The sequence below is a fragment of the Acyrthosiphon pisum genome, chromosome X (assembly GCF_005508785.2).
Source record: "Acyrthosiphon pisum isolate AL4f chromosome X, pea_aphid_22Mar2018_4r6ur, whole genome shotgun sequence".
NCBI classification, from domain to species: domain Eukaryota; kingdom Metazoa; phylum Arthropoda; class Insecta; order Hemiptera; family Aphididae; genus Acyrthosiphon; species Acyrthosiphon pisum.
In genome coordinates, this window is record NC_042493.1 from 79,962,087 (window position 1) to 79,977,368 (window position 15,282).

At 33.6% G+C, this 15,282-nt stretch overlaps 1 protein-coding gene across 1 annotated transcript in view; it reads right to left on the minus strand.

The window, feature by feature from the left end:
- Positions 1–15,282, minus strand: part of LOC100568933 (ETS-like protein pointed) — a 56,380-nt gene that overhangs the window by 15,578 nt on the left and 25,520 nt on the right. The window contains exons 4-6 of the mRNA XM_003246090.4: positions 11,489–11,650; positions 6,693–7,166; positions 4,491–4,772 (exon numbers count right to left, since the gene is read on the minus strand). Of these exons, the coding sequence (XP_003246138.1) occupies positions 4,491–4,772; positions 6,693–7,166; positions 11,489–11,650 (918 nt within the window). The remainder of the gene's footprint in view (positions 1–4,490; positions 4,773–6,692; positions 7,167–11,488; positions 11,651–15,282) is intronic.

Sequence of the window (15,282 nt, forward strand, 5' to 3'; positions counted from 1 at the left end):
AAATAATTGCACGACAGACGAACGAGCGGCAAAAAATAAATTTATATACATCGCAGTAGGCACCTAACAGATAATAAAGTATCGTTATTATTTACCTAAACACACACACACATACATAGAATTATTGCATCGAATTGCGAATACTATTGTGAATGTGATTTGACGGGTAGGGTATAAGTATATATCGATAATTCTGCAGCTTGGTATGAATTAGATAATTTCCCGATACAGTATTATGCAAATGACAAGCTTCAAAATTGCGACGAGACGTCAGATCGAAAATCGTATTTTCTATTCCTATATGCTCACAAACGTGAGACTACGCACACATTCGTCTACAATACAAATCGAGAATCGGTACCTATAAATACTTAATAATAGAATCATTTCTAAACCTCCGTGGTGGTATAATTAAATACATTTTTATATATTATAAACGCGGTATCAAGAGATACACAAACCAGAATCGGTCAAAAGACAAACCTTTGCGAGAGCATAATTTTATATTATACATTTTATATAGTACCGTTTTTTAGAAAATATCTCCGTCGGTTGCCCGGAACGGACACCGCCATGTCGTCCACCACGGCCGTTGCCGGATGCAGCACCAGGTTGTTGTTGTTGTAATGGTGTTGGCTGTTGTACTGGTGGTGATAGGATGTGGACGACGCCGCGGCTGCGGCCGCCGTGACCACGAGATCGAAGTAACCGGCGGCGTTGTCCAGGGCGGCGTTACCGGACGAAGAGGAGCCGGCCGCGGTCGCGCAGCATTGGGTGGGCGAGGACGCCAAGGCCTGTTGCTGGTGGTGGTGATTCCTGTGGTGCGCCGGGTGTTGCTGTTGGATGATGTGCTGTTGTTGTAGTAGCACCATCATTTGTCGGGTGATTTGCCGGTCGGCCACCGGCACGGGACGGTGATGAGACAAGACTAGGTCCGACGCGTATATTGAGCACGAAAAACAAGAGACAAGACAAAAACGGAGCGGAGAGAGATTGCTGCGGTATTTGCACGCCGAGTGTCAGAACGAATTTCGGTTTCGGCAAGTGTCACGCGGAAGTCGATTTGACAAAATTATCGTCACCCTCGACGACGGGGATTCGAGTAAAAACGAAAAAATGCGACGACGTCCGGAAGACAAAAAATAAATAAACAGCCAAGACCGACTACGAAAACACAATAATAGTATTAAAATATTAGGCTATCGTTTCTTCCGGATGAATAACAACGCGAATATAAGACGGTGATAAAACGCACAGCGCCCCGGAACACGACAACCGTACTGAAGCGAATGAGCCGCGACTCTACTCCGCAGTCTGGGCCGTGGAGTGCGTGCGCGCGGCGCCCGGCGATACGCGTTTATCCCCACTGCGCGTGAGCGAACATCGGCGGCGGGCGGGCGTGTACCCTCCACGCCACCGCGCCCCCCACAGTCACGGTCGTTTTCCGAGACTCCCGAGATACACTTTGACCAACAAGAAAAAAAAAAACGGAGACTCTTCGAATATAATAATGTATTATAATACAACGAATACACGCACGATACCGCGGTATACGTACCCGCAGGTAGGGTTCATTTTTTTGGTACGTACAGTTTTGTATACAATATGTTTTGTGCGCGACGAAGAATTTTCTTTCTTGTCCGATCCTCTTTTCTACCTGTCTGTATATATATATAAATATCATCGGTCTTTTGACGTTTGTCACAATTCCAAAAAAAATAATTCAAACGAATAATATATTGAGACGACAACGCCAATTTTCATAAAAACGAACTGAACAACTATAACATCGGCAGTTGATGTGTATGTATAACGCTGTTTTTATGATTTGCTTAACCATAATAATTCATAAAGTTATATACATGTGACAACTATTAATATTGTTTAAAAAAAAAACCACGGTCGTATCCATTTCACTTAGGTCGGTTGGTATATATCTAGGCTCCTATAATAATAATATGTTGTATATTATATTATAATTTAACATCTATTTAAGCACGCGTCGAGTTCGGTATATAGACTCGTCGTGTTATAAATTTATAATATCATATGCACGCTATACATCAGCTCTATAAAATATTATATACTACGCCGCGCGCTCAATTAACAAAACTCATCGTACCCCATGATCTTATTATTCGTAGGTATAATAACATCCGTTAGGCATTAATAATAATAATGTACACACGTTTAAGTCGCTTGTTTAGCAGAGTATATTAGTAGAGTAGGTTCACCTATATAGAAGTAAAGGTATTATAAGGAAGTTTCTAAACATTATAATATATATAGACGATAGACCCTTTACTAGCAGAATAACGTTAAAACTATAATAATATATATATAGGTATTCGTTGAGTGCAGGCTAAAAGGTGGTAATATATAGTTAACAGATGGCTATTTACAGGCATAAAACTAAATTCGAATTATATGTTTGAATATTTCCCCTATGCAACCCATCGGAATTTAACTAAATAACCTATACTATATTAATAATGATAAACATTATAATATTTTGAGTACATTGAGAAATACAATATTTTATTTTTAAAAATCATAAATACGTTATTTGAATACATATTATATATATTTTTCCTTCCTAAAATTGTTTGATTTCGCCATTTACTAAAAAGTATATAGCATAGCAAATTAATAAACTATAAGCAAATAAGTGTGTCCTGAGCAAGAAAAAAATTAATACATGCAATTTCAGAAGAACCAGTAGGTAACTACTGAAATTTTGTTTCAACTATTATTAGATGATATAACGTTGCACCTATTATTTAGTAAAAATTATATGAACTCATTTAGCGTCTATACATGTTACTATATAATTATTTAATCATTTATTTACGAAATACACATTTCAGGCGCATTTCAAGCTATATAAAATATAGTTAAAGTACAATATATGCTATAAAATATTACTTTTTTACAATATATATCACGTCTTAATTGTTTTTTTCCATTCAAGACTACTATTACAACTGCTATATACCTACCTGAATATATATATAACTAATAATACAAATATAATATACCAAGGCTGGTATAACGCGTTGATGACGGTTCTTGTGTTGTTATACTACTAAACATATATAGACGTTGGTTTTATATTATTATAGTATAATAGAGTATAGGTACTCTAGAAGAATAATCGGAACTTCATTTATTGTATTCAAGTTTTTAGAGGAGGAGGAGAAGGAGGAGGAGGAGGTGGTATTGCTTGTTGTACATCCGGTGGGCGTGTAATACGCGCGAGTCTTGTTCTTCTTAGCCCGTGCTATGCCATGTACCGCTTTTATTCTCAAGTAACTTGAAACCTAAGACGACAAGGACGGGCGTGCCATAACACGCCACCCTTTTGTGTGTGTCATTCATATTTTCTTTTGCGCGCGCGCCAAAAGCATGCAGCTGGGGCAGCTGTACTTTTTTTTAGTAGGTGTAGTTGTTAGGAGAACCGGAACTACCGGGTATATGTAAGAGGAGGAACCTATATACCACCTAGTAGAAGCATTAGCGAAATGGGATTTTAAAACATTTTCGGTGTATAATATTATGTAGTATAATATAACATTATAATCACGTGCTGAAGTTTACTTAGGACGACGTCGTGACATATTAATATGTATGTTATTGTCTGTTACCGGCGTGGAGTACCTATCACATAAACTTTATAATACCCGAAAAACGTAAATGAGGTTAATACAATAGCGGGCGTTCGATCACACTATACATATATATATATATGTCATCATATTATTATACATAATAAAATGATATATTATTGTATGTACGACAATAATACCTAATATCTGTATAACTGTACAAGTAGTACATTGCAGTCTCGATACTTGTGCGCAGATGATGGAGACGATGGATATATAACCGTGGTCGTGTAGTATATAATAATATAATGACCGTCAAGTGCTCGTCTGCAGTTCTGTTCGGCCAGGTATATCATGATGGGCCCCCGCGGCGCGGCAGTGGCTGTAATAAATATTGTGATCGCTCGTCTATACGTAGCTAACAACGGGTGGCCGACATAAGTAGCCGTCCCCTCGATAAAATGAAATAAAATTAAATGGGGCCCGGCATTACGCGGTTAAATACCGTTTATAAGCCGAAACTGGCCCAATTAATATTTAATATAAATATATATAATATACAGTGCGCAACAATACGATTTTTTTCATCCTGCTTGTCTATATTATTATTATTATGGTAATAAAATAACGCGATGACGTCGTCGACGACAGTATAAGTGCAGTAGCAGGGCTACCCTTGATGTGTAATGTGGTCCACACTCGAAGTCTATGTATAATAATAATAATAATAATAATAAGATTTAAACACACACTTATACACACCGTACAGTTATATATAGGTACGTCGTACGTAAACTTCCCATTCAGACGAAGAATAAAATGAGGTATATTCGTAAGAATAATAATAAATGTATACGTGTATAATATACACGGTATTTCACGTACCTGTTTCATATTGTTGGTTGTGATGGAGATTGCGATTACGATGGTTCAGTCGGTGCGGTGGCGATTGCAACCGGATATGCTGTGGTTCGGATGCAGCCGGTACAGGATACCCGGAAGAGAATAAACCACTGTTGTCGTCCACTTGATGTCTATGTTGTTGATGTTGCACGAAATTTTCGTGATAGAAATTTGAATTATTGCCATTGCCGCTGGTGTTGTTTAACGACGACAAATGTTGATTGCCACCACCAAACATGGGTATTGACGAGGCCCTATCTACGTCTGCAAAAATATAAAACAATACAAATTTTTTATTCGTTCTGATAAACATTATAATGTTATGTATAATCTTATATATAAGCTTCTACTGATTATGAATTTATGATAAATGGTATATAAATTGTCACATTGAGTACAATGTTTTCATATATTAGGTATAACGCATCGTAACGAAATATATTATATACTAGATTTACATGTATTTCAATTGCGTTTTCCTTAAAACTATGCAACGCACCGTTTAAGGGTTAAGAATACAAAATTATACACACGCAAATATGTAGGTCATCGTCGGCTAATATTTCTACGTCACGACCACGATACAGTGCAGTGTTTACATTCAAAGGATATCCTGTCTGCTACGTCACATTTATATATACCAACCACCATCACAAACTCAATATATATATACAGCCGCCATATATAGAGGTTTGTTTACATTCAAAGGATATCCTGCTCACGATATAACTACCGAAACTACGTCACACCAACGGCGGTGGCAAAGCGTTGTGGCCGTTTTGCTAAAAGGATGATAGCGGTCAAAGGATATCCTGCTTATTACAACAGAACAGCCTTGGGCTAGCCCCCTTCTAGCGTTCCCCGGCAAGGCCGCAGAGCTTGCACCGCCGCCGCACACATATCCCGCCGGATAAACACTATTTTTTTCATTTATTTATTTTTTTGTTCCTGTTTTATCCAGCTAGTGGTCGTAACGACGTTATTAGTTGAGTCAGTTTAACTACACTGACTGTACTGGTCGGACGGTCGCGATACGCGCAAATTGCATTTAATTTTTTTTTTTCCTAGTGACTGTATATAGTTTATGCAAATGTATAATAATATAATATAACATTTTTTTTTCTTTTATTCTTATCAACGCTCCTAGTTATAACAGAATAATTTATTAACACAAAAACGATAACTCTTTTGACATAAAATATTTATCTTTAGATATATTATTACAACATTATAATATTGAACGTACAGCGTGATGGCAGCTACAGCACATTGATATTATTATGGTATCATCGGTATCGTTTATTTATCGTCCTTACAGTAACGCTGGCCGTCAGTATGCGGTAGTGGTTTTATCTACGAACCGTCCACCATGTCCAGCACGTGTGATAACCGTAAAACATGTATATATAATAATCGCAAATCGTTCCCTAATCATCATTTTATAATATATGCGCTCTTCTTTCGTGTTCAAAATATTATAGATAATATTGGACATTCGCGTTGTATTCGGACTGATACGCACACACATATACATATAAATATGGGTATAACGTATCCCACGCGACAGCGATATCGTAAGTTGTTTTCATCATCCGCCCCCGAGTATAATATAATATAATATTATATGTATAAATATGTATAATAACGTTTTATAATATATTATTATTATTATAATGTGTTTGGTTATAATAAATTAACGATATTTTTCATATTACGCACGTTCGGATTGCTCGAAATTATTTTTTAAATTTTTTTTTTATCGTCTAAACAATAGCCTATATTATTGTTACACGTATATGTTTAAATTATGATTGTGTACGACCAACCACTTTCAGTGTATATATTATAATGTGATGACCGGAACTACGGTACTGCAGACACGAGGAATTTTTGTCGTTTGGTTCGCACGACACTGCTTTATACAATAATATAATAATTTCTGACAACATTTATATAACCTACAGTCACAATAGTTAATAATATTAACACGGCGCGGCACATAATATCGAGTAAGCCGATAAACCTGCGACGCGTCGTGATGTTGATTGTCGTTATAAACATTTCAGCAGAAATCGATTATAATTATCCCAAACCGAGGGATCTGGGAAGACGAATCGCGATGGTAGCAGAACTATAACATTGGAGCCTTATATCGATCATTAAATACCTTTCGAAACCACTCACCCCTTTGCATCATTTCTAGATGTTCCCAGAGGATGTCACCCAAGAACGGCGGCGCCTCGGCCACGAATCGCTCGCGTCCCATATTGCACAAGTGTCTGCCCTTACGGGCGTACAGCGGTCTGTTGCCGCTCGATGACGACACCAGTTCGTCGTATGGCTCGTCGTCGTCGTCCAGGTCCTTGTCAGGGTCGTTGTCGTCGTCGTCGTTGCTGCTCCCCGGCGACTTGCTGCCGCTGTTGCAGTTGCCGCTGCTGCGGAGACGGCGACGGCCGCGGCGGACGCGCTCACGGATCATCTGACTGCTGCGACCCATGATCGTGGTGTTGGGACTGGCCGTAGTGAACTTCTGGAACTGAGATGTGCCGCACACGACGCGGCGCAGTAACGGCGTCGGCGGAGGTTCGGGTACCGAGAACTCGCGATAAGCCCACCAGAACCAATGTGCGGCCTGCGCCTCTGTCCATAGTCTGGGATCTGTGAAAAAAACGAAAAATGTAAAAGGGATCGTAAGAGTTGGCAATGATATATTTTGTAATTTCTGCGCAAGAGTTATAATAATTTAATAGGTAATAACATAATGAACGTTATCCTGCAAGTCCTCTCACTCCCCCTAAAAAAACTGAAATGACGCCACTGATGTATGTACGATATATGTTAAATCTAAATAGTAATAGGTAATATATTACCTACCTACTTATAGAGATTCTATTATAATATAGTGTAAGTTATAATTATTATTTGAGTGCATTATATTGTATAACATTGTACAAATACAATATGAGAACCCTGCAAAAGACCATTTTATACATAGGACGACCTCAAACAAACAGGAAAGCAGTTTTTTATCTGAATCGAAGCTGCATTTAAATAGATAAAGAATTTGCTGGTTGTATGTAAAACCCCAACACTATATAATGTTCCTAATCTTCTGCACATACGGTTTATCAAAATAAACGAAGTAAAAACATGATTAATATTTAAAATTGTAATGAATTCCCTTGATGATTATTATATTCTAAGTTTGACATTAAAATATTTCACCAATAATATACTATTAATTATTATAAATGAATTCAAAAATAAATAATAATATCTACTTCATTACGCAAAGTTACAAAAGTACCTCATTTAACTCCAGGTTAATTAAATATATTTGACATTATTATTATTTATTTATTTTTTTAACGTAATGTTTATAAACATTAACTTTCTATATCACTCTATCAGTGTGTGAATGAAACAACCGGGAAGTATTATTATTATATAGGATGATTAATAATTGATACAATTAAAAAAAAAGTCAAGACAAAAGCAGCTATTACCACCCCACTAATATAAATAATAATAGGTATCAATATATACCTATATATTATATTATTATATAACCGATATACGCGCGCAATAACCCCTCGTGATACGCATGTTCAGCCCTCTGCTGCAGTGGTCCCGTCTCGTACGCGCGGTATTCTAGATCACTATATTATTATTTTTTCATTATATTGACTCGTAGCGGTGGTGGTGTCTGACGCTTCCACGATGATTTTCACATAACAAAAAACTATAATATGTAGCCGCCACCATCATACGCGCAGTGCGTATCGGCGCAATGGTCGTTACGCTTTCCCTCTGCATGTTATGTAAAAACGAAAATATATTATATAGGTACATATTATAATATAATATATATATATAAATATACATGTATATGAGTATAAATACAATAAAATTATATCTACATAATATATAATGTGCATGTATATATATAATATGTAAGCTATACATCGTTTTAGATTCTTTATCGAATGTAATTATTATTCTAAGAAATAAAAAAAAAATAAGCCCTATTCTCTTTTTGTTACTGCAGAACGAGATACACATAAATATAATATACTTTTTATGTACATAGGTACAATGCTATATTATGTCTATATTATTTTCCACGCCGTTTATCGAAACGACTGATGCTTGCTGGCATGATACGATGTCTTTTAAGTTTTGCGTTTCGCGGGTGTATTATAGTGGAGGTGGCTGCAGCAGTCCTTTCATAATTGTATAATATTTGTATTACGCAGATTTACTACATGCTGTTTAGACGTGCGTTAGATATACTTTATAATATTATTATCCTACTCGCGAAGAGGTAAAAAATCCGAACTATTGATTTCGTTCGAAGACCAATAAAGACGATGGCGGAATGTTATACATTTTGAAAGTTCAATATTGGTAGTCGCGACGTTTTGTGTAAGCCGCGAGCCGCGAGCCGACGCCAATTCCGCCGTGGGAACCTGCTCGGACGTTATGGGGTCCGGCCAGTGTATATTATTTTTCTACAAAATGTACACTTACTCGAGTCGAGTTCACACGCTATACTCTACACGACTACGGCAATGATGATGGCGTAATTAACCATACACACACACACACATACACACACATTCACACCTCTTGTTTGTTTGAGCCGCACCCAATATACGAAGGCAATAATTGTCATATATTTATACAATGTACAAACTTAAATCTATCTATACGTTTGGTTTCAAGAGAAATCTAAAAAAAAACGTAGTGACGTACCAGCTATGGTCTGTAGTCACATTTAGATATTATATATTATATTGTACCAACAGCACCTATTTATAATATAATATTATGCATAACATTATCACCAACAGCGGCGGTGGCTATGACGACGTTGTGGGAACATCTTCCATGATATTATGTAACACACATTAGGCACACTTTTAATTATCGCGTTTAATCAAATGTATGTACTTCATGTTTTTAATAATATAGAGATGGACTAATTATTGTTGTAAATCAACTAACTATATGTAACTGTATTATACGTCATTTAGGTATAGGTAAATTATAACTCAACAATGTAATTCGGTCTGTAAGTGACAGAAGAAAATGGATCATTTATATGGAGCACAATTGCATGTATTGTAATTCACGGTCCATCAACTACAAATCACTCAACCGATAAAAATACATAAAAACAAAATCAAGTTTGGGAAAAATCGAATACAATTGAATACATTACCATGGGATAGGATATAATATTATTTTTTAATTTTACACGATTAGACAACATATTATACTATGTCTGTAAAAACGTTCTTAATGTTATTAATATATATTTTTAATTTATATGAATTTGTTATTTGCGAATGATATAAAGCATGAGACACATTGACAAAATCAATTTTGCATAGGTACCTATGTGTTATAAGTTATAACTTAATATTTTAAAAATAAAATTTAAATATCATGTACTTTAAGTTAAAAAGAAAAATTGGAAACTATTGCGTCTGCTGTATATATAGTAGACAGTATAATATATAGAGAGTATAATATAAGATAGTATACTATATATAGTAGCTAGGATTCATGTGTACCTTGAGTAAGTTACAGTAATGGATAGGTACCCACGTTATATTTTAATTCAATAATAAATCAAATTATAAAAATCGTTGTATGCCTACGAAAAAACAATTCTAAGCCAAGTAGAGGGGTGGATTAGCAGAAAATATTAAGGATAGCTTAGATGTTATTGCTATTAAACATTTTGAATTCGGAAAGTTTTTTGTTAAAAACATCAGATAAACTATTATGACTAAACTGTTATAAGTCAATATTAAAGTGAAAGGGTGTGAATAGGTACGGGCAGGTAGATATATAATGCTTAAATAATTTACAATTAATATATATATTTTAAAGATTGCAAAGTGTATAAAAGATAAAAATATATAGTTACGTTAATTATTGCCAAAAATGTCAAGACCTATTAAGATTAATATTATTTGAATTACAAGAAATTTACTGTAATCATTTGAAAAAAAATAATTATTTTTCGTTTAAATACCTATATCCAATTTTGAGAAAATTTTAACTCCAAACACTTATAACAATTTTTTATCTTAATTATTTTAGAAATCTTTAATTTTCTGTAAAAAAAAACCTATTAGAAACTTTATTTAAGTTGTATCAATTTTTAACCTTCCTTAACAAGAAATACAATTGCGTAAATCGAATAATATACATAAAAAAAAGCCAAACATATAAAATGTTTAGAGGAGCAGCAATATTTTGAAAATTATTTCACGTCAATAAAATTCTAATCTAGTTAATTGTCGAAAAGGTCTTTAGTTTCTGTGTTCATATTCCGGTATTCCCGCTGGTTTTTGTTAGTTTTTCCAATTATTAAGTAAAGTAATAGAATTTACCAACTTTTTACAACTCTATACTAGCTAGATAAGACGAAAAATCACCATATAAAATTGAAGATTTTTTGCTTAAAAAAGTGATATTACTAACACAAAAATACATAATTGTAAAATTCCCTGAATATATTTTTTGCATTGTTCAGAATCTAAAAAATGATAATAATAACGCACATAATAAAACTGTTTTATTTGAAGTAATATTTATTCAATGTCAGATAACGATTTTACGGTTGAATATATTTGTTTAAAACAATGATAAGAATAAAGTATTTTGGACATTTGGTGCATTTTAGTTAAATAAGGAAGCTAATGGTATTTATATGTAAATACTCAATAAACATTTAAATACTTTGGTAACTAATTTTCTTTTTTCTAAGAGATCTGTTCACTTTCTTTCTATAAGATGTGATAGTTATGTTCCGTGAGTAATATAACACAACTATCAAATAATGTCACAAAAATTATCACTAATAAATTTATTATATTACCTATTCTGAGAGTGCATGTTAATTAAATATTTTTTAGCGATAAATACATTGAAATTATTATCACTAAATATTTTCAATTCATTACCTTTTGGGACATTCAACTTATGTCGTTCTTTTTCCCAGGATGCAAATGTAGCTTGCAGGGCTTCGGTCATTTTCTTATTTGTACCAGGTGTTAGAGGCGGCGGAACCAATTGTCCACCGGCATTATTTGAACTGTTGACGTTCACTGCTGACGGGGTTTGATCTAAAAGAAAACATTTATATAAATCATGTATTCGAAAATTGATTATAAATTGATTATGGCAGTGAATATAATCTATAATGAGTCTTTAGATCAAGATGTTTAAATCCCGGAATTATAAAGACGTATGCCTTAAAACACGACTAGTGTGATTTAAAAATGTTGTGGTGAACTCATATGTAGGTATAATATAATTAATTGTTGTGTTGGGGTACCAACTCCCAAGTAACAGAACCGTATTCTGGTATTAGTTTAACAAGGAAACGGTAAAGGCCCTTCAAGGGAGACATACTACACTTAACAAAACTAAGTGTTCAAAGCTATGCAGTAGGCTCACTCAACACGCATGTTAGGGTTAAGTGTAGGGCAGAAGACAAAAACTGAACCAGTTACAGCTCTTGTTATATAAAAGTAATTAAAATAAATTATAATTTATAACAGTAATAATAATAATTTTATTGTTATAAAATATGATAATTATTATTTTGAAATTATAATAAGGTACCTCTCGTAGGTACCTATTGAACATTCTAAACATTTTAGTAATTTATTTGTATATAAGTTTTAATTGAACGGACGACCAATTTTGTTCGTTTTAAGTTTCATTCATTTTACTATTCACTCTGCTAACAATTTATAACGTTATTAAATATTAAGTAATAGGGATCGTAACGAGTCAACTACTACACAGCCACATTACTAATATTACAACAATAAATGGCAAGGTATTGTAACAAAAATTACAGCAGGAGCCTTTTTATTGGACTTTTGTTAACTAGTTAAAACTCCGACTGAATTGCCATTTACCGCGATGTAAAGTAGGCATGCAACTTATGTTGTTCATATACGAAGAAATAAGTTTACTTATAATATATGGACGTAAAAATAAACATTTAAAATTATATTTGTGTCGATGTTATACATTTCGTACGACTTATTTTACTTGGTTAATTTATTTTTCTAAAGTTACATATAATAAAATGTCATAACGATAATCATGAATAATGGATGAATCATTTGTAATTCTAAAAACATGAATAAAACGCGTTATTGTGTTCAGTTATTAATATTAAAAATGTATGTACGTCCTGCGGTCTTGTTTTTTACTCGCATTATGATAATTATTTGAATTTTTTTTAGATAAATATGTTATTATCATTTTATTTTATTTAAATTTAAATTCAACAATTTTTGTTTATTTTTCCTCTAAAAAATATAAATATAATTAATTTAACCGCGAGATACCAGCTTTGCATAGGTAACCTATACTTACTATAAATTATAATGATGTGAATTACGATAAGAAAGGATTTAAAGAATGGTATAATAAAATAGAATACCTACTTCACTCTCGTACTGCAGCCGTGCAGTATCAATTTAAACTTAATCATAACTCATAAGTCATAATAATGAAATAATTATGATGTGTTGAAAATATGACATATACGGGGTGAACTAAGTTGTACTCGAGTTATTAATCAAACGAAGAATATTCATACGGGAATATTCAACCCATGTACAGTTGAATTGCATCTATATAGGCCTATATTACATTATAATAATATACCTACTCAGCCGAGGCACTGGCACTGCTTGCGGTGGGGATGGACACATATTTAAACAAATTTGGATTTCAAACATCACTATGCTATTATAATCGATAAAGATAATACAAATGTCCTCGTTAACATTGCATAATGTCTACTTGTAATAATATACAGCACCTATACTGACATAAATTATATAGAAGAGAAGCTATAGTCAGTATAGTCTGTGCATAACACACGGCTATAATATATTATATGCATACAGAACTAAACGATTGGACCGCAAAGATGAACCAATAATGGAGGTAAATAAAGAAGGTGGGTACTCTATAATAATACATATTGCTGATGTTCGATGCTGATGCAATTGAGACGTGTGCAAGCGCGTGTTACCTGTCACTGCATTATCTATCCCTTTCTCCCTGTTTCAGCTTGACAATGGATAATAGGTGTACACTGTACCTATACACATTTTCTTGTGAGACAACAATAACACGAGCGTATAATATACAAAACCCAACATATATACCTATACATCATCCATTACAATAATACGCAATTTACTTTTAGAGTGGGTAACTGTCCGTGTAAACATAAATATTCCATTCAAACGTTTTCTCGTGTTTTTTTCTTTCAGTGTATTAACATTAATAATTAATACCGGAATTCAATGTAAACAACAAAAAAGTATATACCTATTATAATATAAGTAATAACCTTCGTTAATTATTGAGATCCTAAGCAGTTTCACAAATTTGTGTAATAAAAAAAAGTGAAGCGAGTGCCGGTAGGCACATCGTACACGTTTTTTTTTTTTAATATTCTCATCATATATATTTCACACTAAGTACCTACATAAACTAAACATGACTATAATAATAATATATACGCTTTATATAATATCATATTGTGAGAATGTGACTACCGACAGTCAATCTATATGAATTACGACGAATTCATCTGGTCATAATGTACGGAACTTCAGCACTTGTCGACGACAGTATATATTCAGGAGCGGCGGCGGCAGATTAAGTAATTTACAAGTAATAAATAGATGAACGAATAATGTATAGGACGATGATGCGGGTCACGACCCACACACTGTGATTAATAGATACGTATTAAGAGAAGGAAAAAAAGGTCAACGTGGATGGTTGATTAAGACATTTAAAAATATAAGTAAATAGTCCAGTGGGGTCGAGCGCGCGGGTCCTAGAGGGCAATATCACGTATACAATATTATATTATAGTGTTGTTTAACAACAGAAATTGAGTAACGGCGAACCCAGATGAAAAGTTCAAGTCTACACTTCTGCTGGTAGCAACAAACCAATTCGTTTATGAATTTCCTGCGTTATAGGACGCTATAGTTTTAGAATTTAGATTCTTAACTGTGCCGTGAGGGAGCTATTATAATAGTCTACAGTTTTATCGGTTTTACAATGACATGCATTTTTTTTATTATCTTTTTTTTTTTGTCATCTCGTTTGGATAAATACTTTCTGAACATTAAAATAGGTCAGGCAGCGTGCAGCACTTTAACAGTAATTAGATTTTTCCATCAGTTTGATTATTTATTTGGAATTTCCCAGTAGTTTTCATAGAAATCTTAAAAAAATAACAGAAACCAGCCAAGAAATGTAAACATCACCCGTAATGAACAAAAAATAAATATGTGATGTACCTCATTATTATGCTTTATTTTTTGGTATGATGTTATTGTAATTAAATGCGTAATATATTATAAAATAAATGCCTTAATTATATACGATTAAAATGTTCATTGATTCTCTTGATAATTATTATAACCAAGATATAATTAATGTTTAAAATAACCAAATATAAAAATTATCATAATAATAATTAAGGAACAATCAAAATCCTATAATAACTTGTACTGGTAGTTTTTTTTGGTGTTGTAAGCGAATAATTTATTATTATTATAAATGCTTAAAAATAATAAGGACATAGGTAATGCCATAATCATAAATAAATAAAAACGTAATTCACCTCGTTTGCTTAGCTCATTCGTTGGTGTCACCTCCAGGACGTGCATATATTACAATAATAAATAGGTAGTCGAATAGT